This window comes from Stenella coeruleoalba (assembly GCF_951394435.1).
Source record: "Stenella coeruleoalba genome assembly, chromosome: 11".
NCBI lineage: Eukaryota > Metazoa > Chordata > Mammalia > Artiodactyla > Delphinidae > Stenella > Stenella coeruleoalba.
In genome coordinates, this window is record NC_137157.1 from 310,032 (window position 1) to 335,145 (window position 25,114).

General features: G+C 60.1%; 1 protein-coding gene across 2 annotated transcripts in view; it reads right to left on the reverse strand.

The window, feature by feature from the left end:
* SHANK3 (SH3 and multiple ankyrin repeat domains 3) overlaps window positions 1–25,114 on the reverse strand; it is a 49,850-nt gene that overhangs the window by 7,690 nt on the left and 17,046 nt on the right. For both annotated transcript variants that reach the window (XM_079938103.1, XM_079938102.1), the window contains 8 exons: window positions 18,908–18,983; window positions 18,632–18,714; window positions 18,055–18,179; window positions 17,822–17,954; window positions 16,812–16,892; window positions 8,960–9,090; window positions 8,232–8,316; window positions 1,745–3,995 (listed from right to left, as the gene is read on the reverse strand). In XM_079938103.1, the coding sequence (XP_079794229.1) occupies window positions 1,745–3,995; window positions 8,232–8,316; window positions 8,960–9,090; window positions 16,812–16,892; window positions 17,822–17,954; window positions 18,055–18,179; window positions 18,632–18,714; window positions 18,908–18,983 (2,965 nt within the window). The remainder of the gene's footprint in view (window positions 1–1,744; window positions 3,996–8,231; window positions 8,317–8,959; window positions 9,091–16,811; window positions 16,893–17,821; window positions 17,955–18,054; window positions 18,180–18,631; window positions 18,715–18,907; window positions 18,984–25,114) is intronic.

Sequence of the window (25,114 nt, forward strand, 5' to 3'; positions counted from 1 at the left end):
ACAAAAGACAGCACTTGCGTTTAGCTTTGTTCTTTCGTCCGTTTAGCAAATGTTTTATTGAGGCCTGCACTGTGCCGGGCACTGTGCTACCCGCTGTCAATGGCTTTAATTTTCATCAGGACCAAGGGGCACAGAGGAAAGGAAGGGCTGGTGGAGGGGGGAGAAACAGAGAGCGAAGATGGGGGCTGGTCCAGGCTGTATCGGGGATCCCCGCCCTCTGTTCCACAGAGGCCTAGGACCTGGGCTGCTCACTGCAACTGGACACTCCTGGCCACACCCCTGACACCCACTCGAAGGGCACTTTAAACATCGCCCTGCTGGGAAGAGGGCTTTCACATTCAACTGGGAGTTGGAAGAGACGAAAAGGGGAGGGCCCCGGCGCAAGCCTGCGGTGACGGGAGCCGGAGGGCAGCGCTGCCCAACCACGCGGGAGAGGCGTCACTCGTCTCCCGAGCCCCCACTTATCCTTCGAGTCCTCAGCTGGAAGAAAGTAGATGAGACAAGCCCTTGTGCGCAAGACCTGGATGCCTCACTGCTCTGTGAACTCTGCCTCCCAAGGCTGGCAGGAAAGACTCGCTAGGCTGGTCTTCAGGGCGGCGAGAAGGACTCAGGAGGTGGCAACCCAAGTGCTACCCACAAAGCCAGAGGTGGGGGAGGGCTACGGGGCGCAGAAGGCGAAGGCAGACGAGGGCTGGCCAGGGGGCGGCCAGCTCTGCCTCAGACCACTCGTGGGCAGGAACCAGCTCTCCCGCCAGCAAGCCTGGAGCCCACAGGCCCGAGGAGGCACCCCTTGGGGGCGGAGCCTTGGGAATGAGGTCCTCAAGAAAAGGGCCAAGGGATGAGCCCAGAGGCTCTGGCAGCTTCTGCCCAGCCAGAGCAGCACCCCAGCCCCCTGCTCGGCCCCTCCCCCCACTTCCAGGGCACCATGTGGCCTCTTTAAGTCCCCACCTTGTGTAGGAAGTGGGCGGGGAGGACAGAGGAACGGGTAAAGTATGGAGAAGAGAGAGTGGACAGAGGTACAGAAAAACGGCATGATTTCCGCCCAAGAATGGCTTCCCGATGCACTTTGAAAATCACGCACAGGGACCTGTGCTTGAGAGACTCTGAGGCGGTGCTGAGAGACAGAACAGAAATGTTTCCGGGGCAGAAAACGGGAAACTGGTGGTGGGTCCTAAGAGGAAAAGGGTCCAGTGTACTCCAGGTTTCAAAAGGAAGCAAGGCAGCTACGAAAGGAAGTGAGGAACGATGGCACTGGCCACGTGGGACAGCCATGTGGCCACAGAGAAGCCAAGTAGCTGGGGTGGGGGTGGGGGAGAGCTGCACCTTGAGTGTGGACCAGAGAACGACCCTTGATGGTAGCAGAGGCAGCCACGTCAGGTGTGAGAGCGAGAGCACAGGGACCCCGCGGCAGGGAGCCTCCAGGAGGGCTGTGAAGGCGTTCATGGCCAGCCTGGGTCTCCGGTGGGTGCCCAGCTCCCACTGCCAGCACCGACAGGGACAGAGAGAACAGAACCCCTGATATTTCAGATCGCTGAAAGAGCCTTCGGTCTCAGACAGGTAAAGCAAGGCCAGATAAAGGACAAAGATGTGGACGGGAGAAGCACAGGGATGGGTGCCACGGACAGGTGAGGGAGGGGACAGCACGGGCTGTGGAGGAGGAACAGAGGGAACCGTGGAAGGACAAGAGGAAGAACGGGGTGGGCATGGACAGGGGACAGGACCCTCCCCACACCGCCCTGCTCACCGAGCTGCCGCGATGGGCGACTTCTTGGCGGGGTCCAGCAGGCCGCCCAGGCCGCCAACCGGCTCCTCCCCCAGGGAGCGGGTGTCTTTGTTCAGCTGTTGCAGGCGGGAGCTGAGCTCACTGATCACAGTTGGCTTGTCGTCTTCGGGCCCGGGGAGCCCCCGGCTCTCCACGGGGTCCCCCCACAGCTTGGACCTTCTCTGGAAGAGGTAGCGAGGGCGAGCAGGCCCGGCAGCGGAGGCCAGCCCGGCGGAGGCGGCATGATGCTGCTGGGCCATAAGCTCGCTGTCGGAGGACTGCTTCAGCAGCGGGTCCCTGAAAGTCACCGGCCCCTTCCCCAGCGGGGACTTGAGCTTGGGCTTGGGAGGCACTGGTGGCTTCTCGAGTAGAAAAGTATGTCCGTCGGCGAAGGACGTGTGGGTGTCGGTGAGTTCCCCACTCTCCGAGCTCAGGGTGGACATGCTGGACACTGTGGAGATGGTGCTCGTGGTCTCCAGGTGGGGGTCGCTGGAGCTGCGCGTGTCAGCCTCCTCCACCCCCGAATCCGCTGCGGACTCGGGGGCAGGGGGCGGCTCGCTGCTCGGCTTCCCTGAGGCCGGGCCTGGCAGCGTGGCGGGCGAGGGACCTGGGCCAGGGAGTGGGGTGGCCAGCAGGACCCCATTGGCAAACTCTTCAGGAGGCGGCACGAGTCCGATGCGGGCCAGCTCCTCTCTGGTCTCCTCATCGCTGGAGGACAGCTGGGCCGGCGGCAGGTTCACGGCGAATACCAGCTCTGGCTCCTCCTCTGAGCTGCCCTGGCCCAGCCCGGGGTCGGTCGGGGTACTGCCAGGGGGCTGGGCCCGGGGGCTAGGCAGGGGCTCTGCCACCACGGCCGACTGCGTGGGGGCCGGGGCCAGCTCTGGGGTGCCCGGGCGCTCCTCTCCGGCCCCCAGCCCACCGGGCTCCTGCCCATTGCTGGTGGCGTGCACGACGATGAGGCCGGCTGGCCGCTGCAGGGATGTGTCCAGGACGCTGAGGATCATGGACTTCTTGTCCTCCGGTGACTTCCGCTCCTCCCGGGGAGCTTTCTCGGCTTCCCTGCGAGCAGGCACAGGAACCCAGGCGGGGCTCCTCGGGGAGAAGGCTGGGGAGGCCAGGGGCCCTCGCTCAGTGTCACGAGCCTGCACATCCACAAACAAGGGCCCAGGGCGGTCGGTGTCAGGGCTGTGCACAGGTGTGGGGGAGCGGGAGGGCGCCTGGGAGGCCAGAGCCCGCTCCCGGGCAGCCAGGGCAAGGGCCAGGGGTGAGCTGGGGTCCAGGGGTTTGCCGGTGAGCGGGTGGATGAAGGTGGAGCCCGAAGGCCCAAGGCTCGAGCTGCTGACCAATGGCTTCAGAGCGGAGACAGGGGAGGGCAGCAGGAGGTCACGGCCGGTGGTGGCGCCGGCCCCCAGCAGGCGCTCGTCAATGGAGCGGGAGGGCTGCAGGGAGGGCATATCTGCGCTAGGAGGGCTGCTCTCGACGGCTCCGACAGACAGGAAGACGGTGGAGCGCCGCCGCTCCTCCAGCCGCCGGTCCTTGCCTGGGGCCGGGCCGCCGAACGCGAGCCCGGGGCCGTCTCCGGGGCTGTAGTCGAGGCCGCTCGGCCGAGGCCCGCGGTGTGTCGGGGAGGGCTCCCGGGCGAAGCTGCCGCCCGCCGGGCCAGGGCTACCCACGGCCAGGGCCGCGCGCTCCTGCGCATCCTCCACCTGCAGCTGCTTCACCAGCGGGCTTTTGCGGCGCTGAGGTTTGGACGGCGCGAAGAGGCTGGCGCTGAAGGCGCCGAGGTTGGCGTAAGGGCTGTCGGGGCCGGGCGGCCGCGGCCGACGCTTCGGGCGCTCCGGCGGAGTGGCCGCTGGCGGGGGCCGGGGGACGTCGCCTGCCTCGGGCGCCGAGTCCTGAAGGATGATCATGGACCGCGCGCGCTTCTGCCGTTCCGGGTAGGGCAGCGGCCCCAGGGCCGCGCCGGGATCATACAGGCCCGGGGCGCCCGCGCCCAGGCGCGCCTCCAGACCGGGTTTGAAGCTGGAGCGCACGGTGTCATAGGCGCGGCCCGGCGGAGGCGGCGGCGAGAAGGCGGGGGGCGGCCCGGAGTCGAAGTAGTAGGGTGCGGGCGGGGGCGGCGGTGCGGTCTGCGGCGGGGGCGGGATACCTCGGCCCTCGCGCACTGAATCCTGCATCGACGTGCTCCTCGGGAAGCGCCCCTCCAGCAAGGACGCCAGCTTCTCATCTTCCCCTGCGGACAGAGGGGCCCCGGTGAGCCCGGCCCAGGAGCCAGGGGCCTTCGAGGAGGCCCCTCCCCGTCCGCAGAGGCCGGCCCCGCCCCCACCCACCCCCCACCCCAGGGCAGCCAAGGTCCCGGACGCCAAGGCGCCTTCTTAATCCGCGGGCGGTGCTGGCCGCCAGCCAGAGGACGGAGTCAGGGTGGGCGTGGGCGCTAGTATGAGATCAGGGGTAGACACGGGGATCCCAGAGCAGGGGATCTAAGCAAGATCCCCAGTCTGGGCTCGTCCCCGCCGGGTTGGGAGGGCTCCTGCGGAGACTGGGGAGAGGTATCCGTTCAGATATAGCGGAGAGGAGGGCCCCCCAGCGGAGGCTGTGACAGAAGACCCAAATTCTGCCTCCTCAGGTTGGGTACATGGAGAGAGCCCAAGGTCAACACCGCAGGAGGGCAGGGGCAGCCCCACCCCCACCCCCAGTCGTGGGGACAGAACTGCAGAGAAGGGCCAGGAGGTGGCTGGCACAGGCCTTCGCACACAAGACTGCTTAAGGCCTCATCTCAGAACCACCAGCAGTGGAACAAGCAGGTGTCACTGGGAGGCCCTGGTGGCAACCAGAGGCGGGAAGAAGGGAGATGGTCAGAAATGAGCGGGAACTCTCCCAAGCGGGAGTGACGCGCTGTGGACAAGGGGGCAGCAGGGCTGTGGCCGGGGAGAGAGCCGATGCCCAGGTGAGGGAGGCTTTGTAAAGAGAAGTCCTGAAAGGCTCTACCCCAGAGACCGACGGGCACTGGACTGGGGGAGGCTGCCAGGTCACTGCCGTAGCCCTAGTGGCAGAAATTCAGAAAGGCTGGGCAGGAGGGAGGGCGGGCGGCAGTGGAATGGCAGGCTGAGCACCTGACACGTATTTTAGTTTCACTCCTTATGGGCTGTGTGACCCCAGGCCAGGCCCTGAGCCCCTCTACGCCCCAGTTCTCTCATGGACAACATGGACTGAAAGTGAACCCTACTTCCTGCCGCACTCAGCTTGTCATTAGGACCTGTGCGGGGTCAGGGCTGGCGCTCAGAGCCCCCACCGTCCCGCCGCCCAGCCGGGACAGGGCAGGGCCTCCCGAGTGTTCCGTGTACACAATGCGTACACCTGTGCTGCAGGTGTGTTCGGTTAGGCTGCAGGTGTAAGGCAGCCCGATGCAAGGACAGTGGAGGGGTGGCTCCTCAGTGCTGACACACAGGTCTCTGGAACAAGTCTTTGGGAATCTACACCTGGCCTCACTCTGGGCTTGGTCCCATTTTTATGAACTCACGACGATGCAGCCTGCCTGTTCCTGACCACCTCCTCCTTTGGCCACCACAGTGCTCAGCAGGCCTCCCACCCGGCACTGTTCGCGTGTGTCCTGCGTAAGGGCTCAGCAAGGGGCGTGGCGCATGCGGGAGCTTTCGTGTGAGAGAAGGCTTGAGCTCCAGCCCTGCCACTTCCTGTCTGATGCCTCTTAACCTCTTGGCGCTTCAGTTTCCTCATCTCTGGAGACCTGCGCCCTCCCACGGAAGCGCGGAGTGAAGCCATTCAAAGCTCATAGCACAGGGCTGAGCCCCCAGCGGCGCCCCCAGGAAGGTGGCTGAGGTCGTCGCCATCATCATCACCACCACCATCATCGTTTTTAGGCCAGGCTTCCACCCCCACTGCTGGACACAGATTCCGTGCCAGGTCCGGCCTGGGTCTCCTCCCTGCTGCATTTCTTGCGCAGCAGCTCAACACCCACAAGCTTGTGCGCGAGACGGAGCCACGTGGGACAAGCTACTGCACCTGGGACACGCCGGAGGGTCAGCGTGCCACGTTCTGACCCAGGGTAAAGACAAGTCACTTTCCTTGCGATGAAAACGGGAATCCAAACAACAGCCGTGAGCATTTCGCCAGCACTTTCTGCGCACCAGCCTCAAGGTGCAGGACCTGCATCTACCATCACCGCGAGCAGTTACTCAGTACTCAGTCTGTGAGTACCGCCCTCTGTGCGAACCTCAACCCTGAGGTTTCAAGGCTTGAGATGTGTGCCCAGGGCCACGTAGCCAGGACAAGGGGTAGGAGTCCCGGAGTCTGACACCTCAGCCGGCGTTCAAGTGGGTGACAGGCGGCAGGCTAGGGCAAGGGGGATTAAAGATGAGCCACCCATGGACCGAGCACAGGAGGGTCCAGGAGGGTGAGCAGGGACCAGCTGGCAGTCTCCACTGAGGCTTACAGCCTGAAGGACAGGCACTTAGATGCGGACCTGTGGTGGTCAGTACTGAGACTGGGTGGGGCTGAGGGACAGGCCATCCAGGCAGATGAGGGCAGGTGGAGAACAGCCAGTCCTGGTAGATGTCACACAGAGGGAGGCAGAGACAAAGGTCCCTAGATGAAGCAGGAGGGCGCTGGGGCTAGGCCTCAGGGCCCCAAGGCAAGGCAGAGCCCACAGAGGACCAACTCTAGGGATGTGAGGTGGCATCTTGTGCAGAAAGCCCCCTGTGGCCAGAGGGATGGACTAGAGGGTGAAGCTGGGGCAGGAGGTCAAGAGGAGACCAAAGCTGTGGTCTCCAGACGCTGAGGCACAAGACACTGAGGCCTGGCCAGGTAAGGCTGCAAGGACGGTGAGGAAGCCGGCCATCCCTAATTTGTCCGGGGAGGCAGAGAATAAGGAGGAAACCACAGAGGATGCCCAGGGCTTAGGCCAGGGAGGTGAGGGGGGAGTGCCTCTTGGCTCCAAAGCAGCTGCAGTCTCATGTGTCCTCTCCCCCACCCTCCTACCTACAGAAATGACCCATAGCGGTCTCTGAAGGACCACTACTGTCAGCAATTCATGCCATTATCTCTCAGAAACCCCCACTCAGCAACGTATCTGGCACGTCTGAGCCCAAACACACACACACATGCCCGGCCTTTCTTGACACCCAAGCATGGTTGGTGCTCCCTAGTAAATGTGCTTTGCACCCCCCATGTAACTGCTGAGCTGAGCTGTCTGCAGACACGTCACCTCCTCCAACTGAGCCCCAGACCCTGCCCAGCATCAGCCTAGAGTGTGCATCAATCAGCTGGGGTCCTGGGGTGAATGAGGGATTGGGTTTGCAGAAACTGGCCAGATGAGTGAATAGAAGACAGGTAAGGCAGCTGTGTGACCTTGGGCAAGTCATTTTACCTCTGTTTTCTCATCTATAATCCAGAGGTGCTGATGGTGTTACCTCAGCAGGGTTCCTGTAAGTACTAAATGAACCAGTGTGTGTAGAACACAGAGCGGTGGGGTACACAGGGACAAACGGATGCACGAGTGGAAAGGCCAGTGGGTGAACAGATGGACAGACAACTGGACATGTCTGTAGGTGGATGGATGGACAGGTGGGCAGGTAAGGGAGGAGCAGTGGGCGGGGCTTATTAGATGACCCAGTCTGGGGTCAACAAGAGAGGAGATGGCCAAGGGTGAGATGTGATGAGGCCCCAAGGAGACAGGTGCAGAAGGCAAAGAGGCTAAGGACATAACCTTGAGAAAGACCCACATCTTGCAGGGGAACGATGGGCACTGAACAGGTCCAGCCTGAGAACTGAGGGCAAAACCAGTTAAGTGTTGTCTTAGAAGCCCTGGGTAGGAAAATTCCATGGAGGAGGGAGCAGCAAAATCAAATGTGTCCACTGGGAGGAACGCCCTGGAAACCACTGGTGACCCTGGTGAGAACAGTTTCAGGTATGGACAATTCCCTAAAAGGCCGAGAGGCAGGCAGGGAATGGAAGACAGCAAATATGGGTGACTTCCGGAGAAAACTGGCTGTGAAGGAGAGGAGAGATACAGAGCAATAACTGGGGTGCCGGGGGGAGGGGAGAGGGCAGATTCAAGGGGAGGGTAGCTTAGCATCAGAAACGTGACAGGTACTCGGGCTGGAGGGGGCACAGCCAGGTAGGATATGGAAGACCCAGGGACAGGGATGCTGGTGTCCGTGGGAAGTACAGACGGGGGTGCCCACTGGCAGGGGGTGACAGATGGCGAGAAGCCTCAAGGGTATCTTTCAGCAAAGTATCTCTGGGTTGGGGGAAGGGCTGACACCCCACACGCACATCCATATACGTCCACAAAAAATGAGATTCCTGGGTTGGGGCCAGGGAGAGACAGGACTCAGAGAGAAACCGGAAACCTCAGTCGAAAGGTGGGGAGAGACGGGGTCCTCCAGCCCCGCACGCGCTCCAGCCCCCGCCCCAGTCCTCCAGCCCCATGCAGCTCCCAGCCCAGCCATACCTACAGATTTGGTCCGTGGAATCCCCTTCCGCAGGGAGCCTGGCAGCTTCTCTGGGCCTGGGAGGCCCTGGCGCTCAAACAGTGACTGTGAGAGTTGGAGGGGGTGGAGGTATATGGAGGTTCCAGAGCACTGGGGTCCCCAGCTGCCCATCCAGCCCCAACCATCCTCCTCCCAAGCCTGAGATCAGACACCCCATGTGCTAATTCCAACAGTGCTAATTCCCACGGTGTCTGACCCAGAAGCCAGGCCCAGGCCCTGCCTCCAAGAAGCAGGGGCATGGCTGCGGGCCCACAGGGATAGGCAGCACTGGGCAGGGGTGATGCAGACGGGCCAGAGCAGTCAGGGGTCCTGGGTATGGCCGAGGTGAGGCTGCGGGAGCAGCCCAGAAGGTGCCAAGTGAGAGGAGTGGGCGGGGGGGACAGCGACACCATGTTGTGGCCTCAGCACGGCTGGGGTCCTTGCTCTAGGTGGCACAGAACCTGCCGAAGGCGGGAGGCGCCAGAAGAGTGAGAGCTCAGCACGAGCTGGACTGTGGCTGTTCTGAGGGCTGATGGCCCCAGGTGTCTTCGGGAGACGCTATGGGGTCCTTCACCCCCACCCCTGGAGAGTGGAGTCCAAATGATGGACCCTCACCCTCCAAAATGCACAAACACCCAGTAGGGGCCATGGCACTCTGACCCCGTGCCCCACCCATCCCCCAGCGCCCCCAGCTGCCAGGCTGGCTTACGCTGATCTCGGCAGGGGTGATCCTCCGACTGGTGGGCCGCTGTTTGACGGTGGCAGCTCTTGAGTCAGCATCCGCGATGTCCGGCCTCAGCGCCGGCTCCGTGGCAGCTGCCAGGATCTCGTCCAGCTTCTCTGCACAGCCAAGGAGGTGCCGTCTCAGCCACAGGGACCTCGAACCCGCTACCGCCCCCTGCAGCCCCACTCACGCATCCTGGCTGGGGCTGCTGACAGAGGCCACTGGGCCCCGCCCACCTCGGCCCCTCCCTCCCCAAGGCACACAATCCAGACACAAGACAGGAGGCCCCACAACTTGTATCCCATCCAAGCCCCTCACACACCAGAACCCAGACCCTGCTCCAGCCTGGCCCCTCCGTCCTCAGGGAGGCCCCAGGGGACCCCGCGAACCCCACTCCAGGAAAAGCCTGGCTGACCATTAGGGAGAGAACCAGGCAGGGGGCGGGACTGTTTACAGCCCAGAGACCTCCTGAATTTCCCCATTTCCCTTTGCCCTTTCATTCTTCTCCTTAGCACGTGGCATTCCTCGCCTGCCTGTACTGCCACTGCACCAAAAGATAGGCTGTAGCCCCAGAACAGACCTGATGCACAGTCGCTGCCCACAGAGAATGTGTATAAAGCAAGAACCGTGGGGGTCGGGGCGGGCTCACTGCCCGAGGCTAGAGACCTAAGAAATAGCTGCATGCGGATCAGGAGGCCACAGAACCTACAACCCCCGAAAGGCAGCCCCACCAAGGGTGGGGGGTGCAGAGAAGAGGACACTGGGAGGGGCAGTGCTGGGGGGCTTCCACCGGCCCCTTAGAAAGCAGCCCCAGAAGCCAGGAGCGGGAAGGACAAGCCCAGGGCTGAGCCTGAACCAGGTGCCCTCGGGCGGCGCTCTTCAAATCTGTTGGAAAAGAAAAACTGTTTGCTTGTTTTTCTTAAAGCTACGTAATGTTTCTGAAAGTGGTGCTTTTGATTAGCGAGTGACTTGGAGATTTTGGTAAACACTTGTGTCTGAAACCTATCAGCTGTGGACGGATGACTGGGGAGGGCCCGCTTAGGGCCAGCACACGGGACACTGCAGGGGCTGGGGGCAGCTCCCACGTGCACCTGGCCGCCACACTGCCCCTCTCATCCAAGAGCCCCACCGCAGCCCACCCATCACTCAGCCTCGAAATCCCTGAGCCCTTCCAGACTCTTAGGAGCTGTGCCAACCATAGAGGACCACGCATCTGGTTACACTTAGTCCTTTTATGCCCCAAGTGCCCCCCTTGAAGAACTGTGGTCAGCCCTGACACCTCCTCCCAGCACTGCTCAGTCATTGCTGTGGGGAAGGAAATAAACTCCTCCGAGATGTACAGTACCCGACCCAACCCAGACCCATCCTGTACACTGACTGTTCTGACCTAATCTCTTTGCGACTTGGTTTCCTGATCTGATAACAGGCATTAAGAAAGGTACCTGCTTCAGTGTCTGTTGTGAGAATTAGCACACACGGCAGAAGTGCTACAGCTGTGCCCGGCGCGTCCAGCCTGGTCCCCGAATACAAGAGAGTTCAACAAACGCTGCGAGTGACCAGCAAAACACGCTCCATCTACAGACCAGCTCGCTTGGCCTGTGCACAGCTCCCAGCGCCACCAGGCGCAGACAGGGGCGGGCTGTGAGAGGGGCCTTCCTGTTTGCTTCTGTAATGAGGTAAGTAATTGCCCTTTGGAAGCTGAAATCACCATGATCACCATTTGCTAAGCCCGTGGGGATTTCCAGAGTTAGAAGAGGTTTATGTGGCCCCTCTCATGCTGCAACCACCACAGGCAGAAGGGATCACTATTGCCCCCATTCTACCCAAGAAGAATCTGAAGCTCTGGGAGAGATAAGTTGCCCCAGATCATAGATCCGGTAAGTAAGAGATCAGACTTAACAACCAGATTATCCGGAAACCACAGACATAAAGACATGAGCGGAGAGAAGATATTTCCGTGGGCCTCACGGGGCGCACGCTCACCCGAGCTCTGGATTTACGGGCTGCGTCTCTAGGTCCGGAAGCACTCAAGCTCAGAGACCCAGAGCAGTGTGCACGTGAAGTTATTAGCAAAGCGAATATTGTTGGCCATGGGGCCATGGTGCTGAGGCCAGACGAGACTCATTTTCAAAAGGAAAAGCATCAAGAATTCTGCAAACTACAAGCTGGTGAGGTTGACACCAACCCCCAACAAAATGAGAAAACTATATTCTTAAATAAATGACTTTAGATACTTAACAAAAGAAATGAAGCCCATTAGGAACCAGGTCTGGGGCACTACACTGGCTGTCAGGGTCGCTATGTGGCAGGGACGCAGCTGGGGATGCAGCTGTTTGAACCAGGACCCAAGCAGGGATGAGGGGCCTGCGGGGGCGACGAATCGCCGTCACTTCCCCTACGACTGGAAGAAGCACACAGGCCACAGCAGAGCACCCTGGGAGCCCCGCTAATGAGCTGAGGAAAGAACCAAAACATTCCAGAAATAGCTTGTGTGTCTGCCTCAAAGGTGTGAAGAAAAGTGTCCCCAGAGGAGACCTAGTCATCTGTTTTATACCTGAAAAGACCCTGAAAAGGGAAAGCATTTCACCTGGGACCGGGGCAAGGGCGACGGGAGAATTCAGAGGGTGAGATCGCAGGTCACACAGGGAACCTGGGCTCAGACAGATGGGCAAGTGTGTCCCTGGCACAGGGAAGGCCCAGTGGATCCCGGAGTGAGGGGTGGGCGGGCACCAGGCACAAAGACAAACGAGTGAACACACACGCCTGGGGCCACAAAGCCACCTCAGGCCCCTGCTTGGCACGGACTCCTGTGCAGCAGAAGGAGGCTCCAGGCTCCACGTGAGGTGCAGCCGGCTGGCAAAGGCCAGGCCCTAGACCCCACCAGACCCTGGACCTCAGCGCCCAGGCCCAGACTCTGTCCCCGCCTGGCTGCTGCGCCTCACGGAGCCAGGCTGGACATCCAGGACATCCAGGAAGGAGCTTCAAAGGATCCAGGGTGGGAGGTCTGACGGGAGGCGCGGGGTGGTCAAGTCAGCAGCTCTGGGGCCCAGATTCCCGCTCCTAAAGGGCCAAGCACAGAGGCGGGACCCACACACCAGGCACAGGAGCCCCAGGAAACAAGCAGAGAGAAGCGGCACGGGCTGGGGCTGAGCACCTGACACCCCCGCCCCCACCAGCCCGGTCACCTTGTTCCCCAAGCGAGCTCCACAGCTGGGCCCTCTGGACCCTTCCCGCCTCTGCTCCGGGCTGTGGCACGCGCTGTGGCCTCCACTGGGATGCCTTTCCAGCTCTGCCTCAGCAGCCCCCATGGCCCTCACACCGCTGCCCCCAGCTCACTCGAGCCCCCGAGGATTGTGGCCACACTCACCATCCCAGGCCCATCTGACCCTTCCCAGGTCCTTCCACTGCGCCCCCAGCAGCCCCCCCACGGAGAAGGCCAACAGGAGGGTGCAACCCAGGCTCCCAGACCCCCTGACTCGAACAGGAGCCCCTCCCACACAAGCACTTCCGCAGCCAAGGGTCAGGCAAAGCTGGGCCCCGAGCACAGCAGACGACTCACCCCCTTTCCTTCTCCGAATGGAGGCTTGGAATCGAGAAACAGAGTAAACGGGTGAGAGGCAGGACTCGTCCCTCGGCACCCGGGCCCCACTCCCCACTCCCACCCCTCCTAGCCCATCCCTTCCCTCCCGACAACCAGGACCTCCCAGACCCCCACCACCCCTGGCCTATACCCTTGTCAGATCGCGGGTGGCAAACCGACCCAAATACCAAGTCAGTACGTGAAATTCAAGGTGGGAACAACCACAAGCAGGGACAATGCCTGTGCGCATGCACGCGCACGCACGCACACACTCACACGTGCTCGTGTACGTCCACACACACACAGACATGCACACACCTGTGTGGACACACAGCTAAGTCACACTGGGTTCAATCAAACGTTTGTTCAGAAAAAAGGCAAAACCCCATAAAAACCCATTTCAGAGGCCACCAATGGTGCAGTGGCCACCCACAAGCATTCCTGCAGTGTGTTTCCAACAACAGGCAAGTCAGCGTGTTTTCCAGACCAAGGCCAGTCAGGGACCACACCCTGGCATGGCACCTGCCCTGACATTCTCATCTCGAAAGAACAAGGAACCCAGAAGTTCCAGATTTCTTAGTGGAAAGAGGATGGACAGGAGGGGCTTGGACCCATCAGGGCCCCTCTGGCCTGGGCCTCCACCAACCTCTGCAGCCCCAGCACGTCCTTGGTTCGAGCTATGCAATGAGCACCTGCTGAGTGTGAGGGGCCCCAGGGCTGAAGGGCACTAGAGGGGTCCCACCCTCCCTCCTTCTCCCTCTCTCTCCCTCTCAGGAGAGTCCCCACCCAACCCCTCCTCTTCATGCCGTTTCTGCCAGCCACCTCAGCCCTTTCTTTTTGGGGACACCAGTGCCCCCCCAGGGGGCAGGATATACCTTCCCTTCCTCTTCCCCCTGCAGGGCCCTCCAAGCCACAGGGAGCCACCTTGCGTGAGCCCCATCCTTGCCACCTGCTTTTCTGTCGCCTCACGTTTTCCTTTCTTCCCAGGTGTTCAGGTCATCTTCTCAATAGACCACAGACACTAAAGGGCCCTGTCAGCCCTCGATATCGAGACATAAAACTGACATGTTCATGCTGGCAACGAACCCACGGGCCTTCCTTCTGTCCCGTAAAAGCACAAGCACTGGATCATGGGATGATCGCTTAGGCACCTGGGAAAACCCTGATGCTGGCCTGGCTTCCTCAAACCACGTGTGTCTACAGAAGGTCGGCAGGTGGACTGGCTTCCCAGGACAGCTGTCATCCAGGGGCAGGAGTGGGTTTCCTGTGGGTTTCCTCTGAACAGAGCCACGGGAAGGGCCTGGGTCCAGTTCAACAAAAGCTGTGACCCGCTCACTCAGCAGTGTGGATGGAGGCTCTGCGGTAGGCTGTCCCTTCACCCTCCCCCAGACTCTGCTCAGGAAAAGCTGGTGAAAAGGATGCTGACCTCGGGCCGCAAGAGTGAGCCCCCTCCCTCTGGAAGACAGGGGTCTGTGGAGCAACCCTGTCACAAGGCAACAGAGGGGACACCCAGGCCAGAGAGGAAGGAGGCTCTTCTTCCATCCACTGGTCTCTGCACACAGAAGCAGCCCAGAGAGCAGAAGGCAAATCTTCTGTTTCTGCAGCGCAGAGTCCCTGGGTCCCTGGATGACAGACCTCAGGCTGCCCAAGCACCTCTTTCTGAACGTGCAGCTGAACGTGGCCACGTGACGGCCTCTGGCAAGAGACTCCCAGGAACCACCCACCAGAGCCTGGTGTGGGGTCTAGCCAGACCCAGCTGCCTACTGGTATTGGTTTATTGACCAGTTTGGACCTTCAATCAGTGCAGTGGGTCAGCTCCCCATGACTAGCCTTGCACCCTTGTGACCCCGGGGCCCGGAGCGTCTCTGCCTTACTCTTGAATGAGCGAGGTTACTAGGCATAGAATTCCAGGTGCAAAGGCATTCTGACCCAAGACTTTGAAGTTACCGTTCCGCTGTCTTCTAGCATCTGCTGATCAGACCTCCGCTGTCAGTCTGACCCCCGTTCCTTTCTAAGTCATCATTCTCTGGCAATTCAGGTTTTTCTTTTCGTCTATGGTGTTGTGAAATTTTACTATGACAGGTCTAGGGGTAGCTTTGTTTTTACTTCATTGCTTCAGACTTACACTCCTGCAAACTGGAGTCTCCTGTCCTCGTTCAATTTTAGAAAAGTCTTAGCCATTTACTCTTCAAATATTGCCTCTTCCCCAATCTTTTAACTCTTTCCCTCTGGGACTCTATTTAGGCTGGGATTTTTCTCAGTTGGCCTCCATATTTTTTGTCTACTCTTTGATATTTTGCATCTCCTTATCTTTCTGTGCTGAACTTCGGGTAGTTTCCTCAGATTATCTTTTAATTCATAGTTTCTTCCTTCAGGTGGGTCTACCATATTGTTTCCCAGGCACGGATTTTTAAAATCTCAGGGGCTCTATTTTTGTTTCAATAACATTTCTTTAGGAATCCTTTTAAAATCTGCTTATCCTGATTTTCCCCCCCCCACTGTGTTGTTCTTTCATTATGAGTTCTGTTATTTCTCTCAAACTTTGGCTTTAAACACCTTGTTTTGTCTGTTTCATAGCATCCTACGGTTCCCAGTTCTTCTGATGCTAATTCCAAGTCCTGGGCTTGGCTCTACTTCCCCCATCTCTTGGCTTTGTGGGGGTATCAGAGCCCCAGTGCCCTGCCCGTAGGATCTGTATCGGTCCCAAGCCCTCATGGACTATGGGAGCATCTGCTTCCTCTCACTCCCTTGGCTCTGATTTCTCTCTTCATTTTCGAGAACTGGGAAATTCCTCTTCTTTTGTTTTGAGATGGCTGTGTATTTTTAGAGTTTTACTTTATTCAGAATATTTATGGGGAAGAAGGTCCTGACCACATCAGCCTAATCTATCTTGGTGGCTGTTCTCCACACCAAACTAAACTGCAGTCAAGAGTACCTGCTCAGGGCTTCCCTGGTGGCGCAGTGGTTGAGAGTCCGCCTGCCGATGCAGGGGACGCGGGTTCGTGCCCCGGTCTGGGAAGATCCCACATGCCGCGGAGCGGCTGGGCCCGTGAGCCATGGCCGCTGAGCCTGCGCGTCCGGAGCCTGTGCTCCGCAACGGGAGAGGCCACAGCAGTGAGAGGCCCGCGTACCACAAAAAAAAAAAAAAAAAAAAAAAAAAGAGTACCTGCTTGGAAGGGAAGGGCTCAGCAAAGGTCTAGGGTCAGGGATCAGTCCATGAGGGAGGTCAGAAATAATTTTAGGGGACAGGTAAGGGTTCCTTCTATGGCTGGGGCAGAACCAAGCCTGAAGCCAGGGTTGGGGCTCAGTCTAGAACCAGGATCAGGGCCCTTCCTGTGCCCACGACTGGGCTAGAGCTCAGCACACGACCAGAGTCAGGGGTCCTTCTATGGCTGGAACGAGAGCAAAGTCTGGGACTCGAATTGGGTTCAGGTTATGGAAGGATCGAGCACGCTAACAGCCATGTGCATTGGGACAGGCCACGATAAAGATGTTCATGGTCGTGGCAGTCAGGGCACAACCATTATTAACTGTCACGTATGTCAGGACACGGTCATGTATATCTGAACATGCCAATGATGAGGCTATTAACGGTCACATATATCGAGACACACCCACGATGAGGCTGCTGGTGGTCACCCTGGAATCGTGCCCTCCACATACCCATCAAAGCCTCAACACACTCTTGTTTGCCTCCTGCAACTTACGAGGACCTGTCCCATCACCATACCAGCAATGTTCACAACGGCCCCGCGAGGTCGGCAGCTCACTCTACGGAGCCCTGCTTAACTGACGTGTGAACGGGTGCTGAGAGGGCACAGGAAATGCGAAGACCACACAGCTAGTGCCTGGCAGAGCCGGGAGCAAAGGTCAGGCCCCCTTTTCTCACTTGGATGAAATGAAGACGTAAAGTCATACCGGAGGTGTGGAGGACCGGGGCTGCGTGCGCACACGCATGCAAACACACTGGTGAGCCAGGGCCTGAGTCCCCACCGCCACACGTCGTGGTCCCACTGTCTGTCCCCAGCCCTGTCACCCTGCCCCTCAGCCCTCGATCCATCCACACGTCAGCTCCCTTTTCAGCCCACAGACACCCAATTCCCCCACCACTCCAGCACCCACCCATCTACCTCTAACCTGTCCATACATCCACCTCCCGGTCCTCCCTCCCCTCTGTCTCTGCCTGGCTTCGGCCCAGCTCCCCTGACCTGGGCCCCCGCCCTGGGCTATCTGCCCACCGCCTGCCCTGCCACTCACCCAGCTCCTCGAGCTCCGCCGTCATGGACTTGGAGCGCAGGGTCAGCGTGGTACTGGGGGCCCTCTTAGGGGGCGGCGGGGCTGCAAAGAAGAGGGAGGCCTTGGACCTCCTGTCCAGCAGCAGGCAGCGCGGCGTGGCCAGGTGCAGGTGCCACCTGCGCTCCACCGCTTGGATCTCCTCGTACTCCCGCGAGGACGAGTCACACTGCGCCAGGATCTTGTTCAGGCTGCGGCTGGATGCAAACTTCTTCATGGCGCTGGGAGCTCAGGGGGTGCTGAAGGCCGGGCTGGGCCAGGGCAGCCAGGGCCTCAGGCGGTGGTCGAGGGCCCCAGGGGGGTCACAGTGCTGGCCAGCCTCAGCCCGAGGGCCCACGTGGAAGGCTTCGAGGGCAGAGTCATGGGGTGGGGGCTGGGAGGGGTCTCCCGGCAGGCCGGGCTCCTGCTGCTCCAGCGCCCGCCCCCCCCACCAGGCCTGGAGGCCGCTGCCCCTCGGGGGACCAGGGTGTGGTCAGCCAAGCCAGGGCCTGGGCTGGGCTAGACCCGGCCAGCAAAGCCTCCTGGGCCCAGGCTGTGCCGCGACGTTGGCGCGGGGAGAAGACGCTTTTCCTCTTCCCTCAGGTGCCGCCTCCCCCTTCCCTCCGACAATAAGCGGCAGCGGCAGCGTCAACCTCACAGTTGCTATGGCAACCCCGGCCTCCAGGCAGCTGCTGGCAGCGTCGGGAAGGAGGGCTCTTCCATGCCAGGGGCTGGGGGGCGCCGGGAAGGAGGGGGCAGGGATCTTAGGAGGGCAACCTGGGGTCAGAGGCCGGGAGAGGGTTGGCTGTCTAACATCGGGGATTGGCACCCAGGCGGCGCACGTGGGCGTTCGCCTAGGTTCAGGCCTCTGACGTCAGCAGTCAGCAGTCTGGGGCCGGGGGTGATGAGAGGAGCATGGGCCTGGGGTCAAAGGTCTAAGGTCAGGGGACAGAGCAGGGAGACTGGGCACAGAGGTCCGAAGCCCGAGCCCTCACCTCTGCGCCGAGCCCCATCTTCTTCAGGCTTCCTTGTCACTGACACCACCTTCATGACGAGGCGGTTCCCGCCCTGGCGGATCAGAGCCACCACCTGCTTGTGCCCGACCTTCACCACGTTCACTCCATTCACCTGGGACAGTCAGGGCCCGGGGGCCATCCAGGTGAGTCCTCCTCGGGCTCGCACAGAGGCCAGCACCCCACAGGGCCACACAGGGAAGGACGAGCCTCACCTCGATTAGGAAGTCCCCCGTGCGCAGCCCGGCCCTCCAGGCCACGCCCTCCACGTCCACCGACTCGAGATACTGAAGCGCTGGGAAGGCCGGCGTGGGCGTGAACTCCTCGATGGGGGTCTCTGCTGTGGGACGGGAAGAGGGCAATGAGGACGGCGTCCTGCCAGCAGGGTCCAGGCGGAGGTGGCTGCCGCACAGCAGCCTCCCACGAACGACCTGGGCCGGGGGGCGGCAGGCGGGGGCTGCCCAGCGCGAGAAGAGCCAGCCCGGGAGTCCAGGACACACCCCTCTGAGAGACCCCCCCGCCCCCGCCACTCACCCCACCAGAAAGGCCCCCGCTCCATTAGACACGCACAGCAGAGATCCTGGGAACCAATGAGGGAAAGGACCCGCTGCCTCCTACCAACATCCCAAACCAAGAATACAGAGTCACAGCAGGGAGAGGAAGCGGGTGGGGGAGAAGAAAGGGGGGCAGGGGCGCGGCAGGAGGAGAGCAGAGGAGAGGAGCAGAGGCAGGACACAGAAGACACCCCGAGTGGTGCACAGCCCTTGCCAGCCGGGTACCCCGCTCCGTTACCTTTGGCCCCCCGGAGCACAAAACCAAAGCCTTCGTGGTCCCGTTTCTGCAGGACAGCCACCTTGTCGTCAATGACATAATCGCTGACAGAGGAAAACAGAAAGGTGAGGAGAACCCTGCCGGGAAGGCACGTGCCCCAGACAGGATCCCACGGGCACGGACACAGCCCACCCTGGGAGCTGTCCTTGGACTCACCCGGGAGGCCTCCCTCCACATCTGACGCTCCATCGCACGCGTGCCCACCCTCGCCCGCCTGCCCACCTGCCCCACCTGTACCTGTGTGCAGAGAGGCTGTCATAGGAGCCCACCGTGTAGTGGCGGAAAAGTCGCTTCGTCCGGTCCTCCCGGGTTTCTGAGGGGAGGTTCAGGAGCTGACAGAGGGTCTCATCCTCCACGTGGCGTGAACCGCCCCCTGAACCACGCCCGTCACCAGCCGCACGCGCGCGCACACACACACGCACACGCATGCACGCACGCTCACGCACACGCCCCTGGCATGGTAGTGCCCACATGGAAGTAGGGGGTCCAAATCCTGGGGTCCTGGGCCCAGCGGTCCTAGGTGAGAAGGCTGAGGGGACCATGCAGGAACTCTTGCCTCTAGGGGTCAGGGTCCAGACGGGGGCAGGAGCTGTGGCTCATCTTTCTCCTGAGTGGCTGCACACAGCAGACCGGACAGGGCCAGGGCAAGCACAGAGAGAGTCAGCAAGCCCCCAGACTAAGGGCAGAGAAGGTTGCGCACGCACACGTGTGGCCTGGAGTCACGTGTAAGTGCTGTGTTCATACAGGCGTGTCTCTGTGACCTGCAGTCACGTGCAGGTGCCGTGCTCATACGCGTGCCTGTCTGTGTGTGCATGACCCCCAGTCATGCGCAAGTGTCACGCTACATACCCCTGTGAACTGGCACTGAGGTGGCCCTGTGTCTTCAACGTACCCCTCACCACAGAGCCGCTCACCCCCATGGGGTCCTTTGCTCCAGACGCCACCTCCATGTATGGGGGGCTAGGTCCCCCTATCCTGCTGTCACTGCATCCCACAGAGCTTTATCCCCGTCTGTACTCTTGATCTCAGAGTCCCTCACAGCCACTGCAGAGCTGCCCCACCCTCGGCCTCGCTGATGTCCTGCAAGCCCGCAGGTTCCAGTCCGCACCTCCAGTCACGACCCTCCCTGCTCCAGGCTTACTTCTCCAGCTGCCTGTACACGTACACTGGACTCTCTGGTACCCTCGCACCCACTCCTGGCCCCCAGCCCCCAGCACCTCTGTCTCCAGCTCCACCACCACCTGTAATTTCACCCCTCAGCTCCTCCCCCCTTCTCTACCAGCTTAGCATTCCTCAAGATCAATTTATTCATTCAACAAGTACGTACTGAGCTCCTACTACGTACCAGGCTCCAAGAATGGAGCAGAGAACAGAACGAAGCCCCCCTACCCTGCGGAGTTTACAGGCTAAACTGTACAGATGAAGAGAGAGAGGAGACGAGAAACAGGTACACACAGAACGTGTGGAATGCTGGTAAGCAGTAAGAAAAAAGGAAGCCGTTTGGGGCGCTGCAATTCTAGGTGGTCACGTGAAGGCCTCCCCAGGAAGGGAGAGGTGAACAAAGGCACGAGGACGTAAGGGAGCAGCCCTCCGTGTGGGTAAAGGCTTTCTGGGACAGTGAACAGCCTGGGCAGCTGGGGCGGAGGGAGCAGGAGAGAGAGCAGGAAAGGAGGCCCGAGAGGGGACCTATGATTCTGACGACTGTCTCCACTAACTGTAAGCTCCTGAGGGTAAGGACCATGTCTCCACTAACTGTAAGCTCCTGAGGGTAAGGACCATGTCTCCACTAACTGTCTCCACTAACTGTAAGCTCCTGAGGGTAAGGACCATGTCTCCACTAACTGTAAGCTCCTGAGGGTAAGGACCATGTCTCCACTAACTGTAAGCTCCTGAGGGTAAGGACCATGTCTCCACTAACTGTAAGCTCCTGAGGGTAAGGACCATGTCTCCACTAACTGTCTCCACTAACTGTAAGCTCCTGAGGGTAAGGACCATGTCTCCACTAACTGTAAGCTCCTGAGGGTAAGGACCATGTCTCCACTAACTGTAAGCTCCTGAGGGTAAGGACCATGTCTCCACTAACTGTCTCCACTAACTGTAAGCTCCTGAGGGTAAGGACCATGTCTCCACTAACTGTCTCCACTAACTGTAAGCTCCTGAGGGTAAGGACCATGTCTCCACTAACTGTAAGCTCCTGAGGGTAAGGACCATGTCTCCACTAACTGTAAGCTCCTGAGGGTAAGGACCATGTCTCCACTAACTGTCTCCACTAACTGTAAAGCTCCTGTAAGGACCATGTCGCAGTTGTTTCTGTGATCCTAGCACCAAGCACAGCACCTGGCACACAACAGGCGTTCCAAATGCCAACTGGAAGGACAGACAGGTGGACAACTGGCTGGGGCGGGGGGGTGGATGGATGGAAGGATGGATGGAACAAGAGGTAGACAGAAGGATGGATCAAAAGGTAAATGTATATATAAGTGGATGGAGGGAAAGAGAGCAGGGTAGGGAGGTGGGGGGATGGATGGAAGGAGGGGATGGGTGGACTGGGTCTGCTAGGTGGCTTGATGGATGACAGGATGGGTGGGTGAGTGAAAGCATAGATGGATGTAAGAGTAGACAGAGGGGACTTCCCCGGTGGCACAGTGGTTAAGAATCCGCGTGCCAATGCAGGGGACACGGGTTCGATCCCTGGTCTGGGAAGATCCCACATGCCGCGAAGCAACTAAGCCCATGCGCCACAACTACTGAGCCTGAGCTCTAGAGCCCGCGAGCCACAACTACTGAAGCCTAGAGCCCGTGCTCCACAACAAGAGAAGCCACCGCGATGAGAAGCCCGCACACTGCAACGAAGAGTAGTCCCCGCTCGCCGCAACTAGAGAAAGCCCGCGCGCAGCAACAAAGACCCAGCACAGCCAAAACTTAATTAATTAATTTAAAAAAAAATAGTAGACGGAGGGACTTCCCTGGTGGAGCAGTGGTTAAGAATCCACCTGCCAACGCAGGGGACACAGGTTCGATCCCTGGCCCAGGAAGATCCCACATGCTGCAGAGCAACTAAGCCTGTGCGCCATAACTACTGAGCCTGTGCTCTAGGGCCCACGAGCCACAACTACTGAGCCCGCGAGCCACACTACTGAAGCCTGCGTGCCCTAGAGCCCATGCGCCGCAACTACTGAGCTCACATGCTGCAACTACTGAAGCCCACGTGCCTAGAGCCCACGCTCCGCAACAAGAGAAGCCACCGCAACGAGAAGCCCGTGCACCTCAACAAAGAGTAGCCCCTGCTCGCCGCGACTAGAGGAAGCCTGCGTGCAGCAACGAAGACGCAACGCAGCCAAAAATTGAAAAATTTTAAAAAAAGAGTAGATGGAGCAGTGGCTGGATGGAAAGAAGAGCTCCTGTTAACATCAGAAGACACAGGTATCAGGAAAAGTATTGATCTGGATTTCAGAACCCTGCCACTAACTTGTGTGATTCTCAGTATGTTCGACAGTCCCTTTTGGCCCTCTCCTTATAAAGCAGGAAAATTCACCTTGGAGGGGCCCCCTAGGTTCACCTTGGAGGGGCCCCCTAGGTTCACCTTGGAGGGGCCCCCTAGGTTCTGATGGCCTATAGTCTGATCTCACTGGCACCGTCCCCAGTGCTCACACCCTCTCCTCCCTCTGCAGCACACCTGCACCCACCACCCTGCCGTCCCCAAAGCCAGAGCAGGCCAGGCCTCTCCTCACCTCCACCACACCCTTCTCCACGCTGACCCAACTTCGGAAACGTTCACAGTGCCTGCCTGCAGAAGGACTCCTCCCCCAAAAATGACCCTCTGCAGATCACTGGACTCCTATTTTTATATTTATCGACCAAACACAAATTATTACATAACGCAAATGAAAACACACAGCATGCCCCCCCCACCCCCAGTACTGGAAAGAAAGGAGGAGGAGGGAGGATGCCAGCCAGAGCCATAGCTTTGGTGTTCTATGCCAGCCTCCCGGATGCCCAGGGCCGCCTCCCCACTCCCTCCCCTCACAGCTCAACTCTCCCTGCTTGCAACTGCTGCTTTCACCCAGATGGGTGCCGTGGGAGCCTTGCTCTCTGCTGACCCAGGGCATCGGCCTGGCCCACACGTGTTGGCAGTATCCCCTCCTTGGCCTCTAAGTCCCTTCTCTGTCCCTGCTCCAGTCTCAGAAACAGATCTTTCTTTGGATCTGGGCCTGTTGGAAGCAGCTTCCTGTTCCTGGGCTGCCCTCTCGCCTCTGGCAGAACTCAGCCCCTGGGTCCCAGATCAGAGACTCTGCCCAGAGCAGCTGGCGGCCGGGCCTGCAGATAAGGACAGAGGTTATTCCCACCCCCTCCCAGCAGGCAGCCCCCGCAGGCCCGTCTCCCTGCCCGTCCATGAAACGCTCCCATCTACCCAGGTACCTTCTGACACTTTCAGATGACAAATCCCAGAGCCACCCCTGTCTAGGAGCCCCACCACTGCCCGGAGGCCTACAGCTCCTTCAACAGGTTGCTCTGTGTCGTCTCCCTTCTCTATGACTCCAGTCCAGCCCTGCCCATCCCGTCTCCGTCTCCCTGCTTTGCCCTGCCTGGGCCATCACCCTCATCCTAAATGACCAGCACGATCAGGACAGCGGCCCCCCAGACTCCTCCTGCGACACCGCCACAAACTTTAGCCCCTGGTCCCAGGACGCGGGACCAGCCCTCACACTCCCCACTCCAGCCCTGCCGCCCGCCCCTCAACACACAGGTTCGCTCAGCCAGAGCCCCTGAAGCGTGGTAGCTACAGCACAGAGCCTGCAGCCCACTGCCTACACTGCAAACGAGACTGCGCCCTGGGCTGCGGGACAGAACCCTCCCAGAGGTGAACTAACAACAACTGTCCCCGCCTCCCAGGCACGCCGGGACGAGTCAGTGAACTCTTAGATGTAAGAGAGCTTAAAACCCAGCCAGGCATCCTGACACTGCTTGGAGCACACGGGGTGCCAGCACGTGTAGGTCTAGAAGGCCATGCCGTGCCCTGGCCAACAGGCCGTGCCCTGGCCAACAGGCCGTGCCCTGGCCGACAGGCTCTGCCCCCACCCCCACCATGCTGACCACCTAGATGGTCCTAGCGATCCTTCAAGGCTTAGCTCAAACAACACCTCTGCTTTAAAGGCCCCCGGACTCCTTCAGACCGACCCAGGGAGGCCCCTGTGCTCACGCCTGTCACAGCCATGCAGTGTGCCCGCCTGCCCCTCGCTAGGCAGAGAGCCAGCCCCTGTGACCCCAGCTCCCAACACAGGGTCCAGCGCACGTCAACCACCTAACAAACATGGGCTGTTCTCAAATTCCAGCTCCAGTCCAGACCTCCCTTCCTTCCTCCCCAGCCTCCGATTCAGCTCCAACTGCCCCTGGACCCACAGAGTTCTCAGACCAGAACCTTTATTGCCCACCCTATAGGGGCGCACAGGACCCACTCCCTACGCAGGTCTCGAGGCCCCTCCTTCCCCTCCCCTCTCCTGTCCAGTTGGCACCAGAGCCCAAACTTCCGAAACCACTCCCCACCCCAACATACCACCCCACCTGCCCACGATGGGCAGAATACAGGATGTCGTGTCCCTCCCAGGCTCCCAGCCGCAAGGAGAGCCGTCAGGGTGAGGCGGTGTGAACAGCCAGGTATGAGAGTCAAGGCTCCACTGTGAAGCAATTATACTCCAATAAAAATAAATAAATAATTTATAACAAAGGCTCCTGCTCAGGAGTGGGTCAGCGGCCACACTCCTGCTTCCCTGGGCTCTGCCACGCTCCACCCAGGGCAGGGGTCCAGGCCACACAGGGGTGGGCTCCCCTGGGGAAACCCGCAACCCAGGATAAGGGAGCACAGCAACCCTGGCTCTGAGCCCTTCATGTGCAGAAAGACAGAGGAATGCACCCTGGGTCCAGACACACCACTAGTGACCACCACCTAGCCACCGTTCAGGAGGGGGCTCCCTTGTCCCACCAGCTCTCGGGGCCAGAAATAATACCTGCGGGTCGAGGGGCCTCCTGGGTGCGCAGTCAGCCCTGGCTGGGGTCTTGAAGGGACCCCGCTCCTTTCCACCGGCAGGACCACCTCAGATCCCAACTCCCAGAGGGGTCCTTCCTGGAGGTTCAGGTGGTGAGCAGGGTTGGACCGAGGCTGCTCACCAGCCCCAGGAGCCACGGCCTTTGCCCTCACGTCCTTCCTGCAGGCTAAGGATGCAGCCATCCCCCACCTGCTGCCCTCAGACCATCCTGGCCCCAGGGCACCCATGACAGCCCCTCTGGGCCCAACTGGCCTCATTTCCTTTTGGCTGGCCCAGGCCTCCCGGCACTGCCCACTTGGACAATCTGTCCACTTTGGAAAGATGCCTCTTTTCTCATACTGACCTCTTTACTTGTCTGCCAGCCACACGGCAATCACACACTCCAAGCACCCAGCATTTC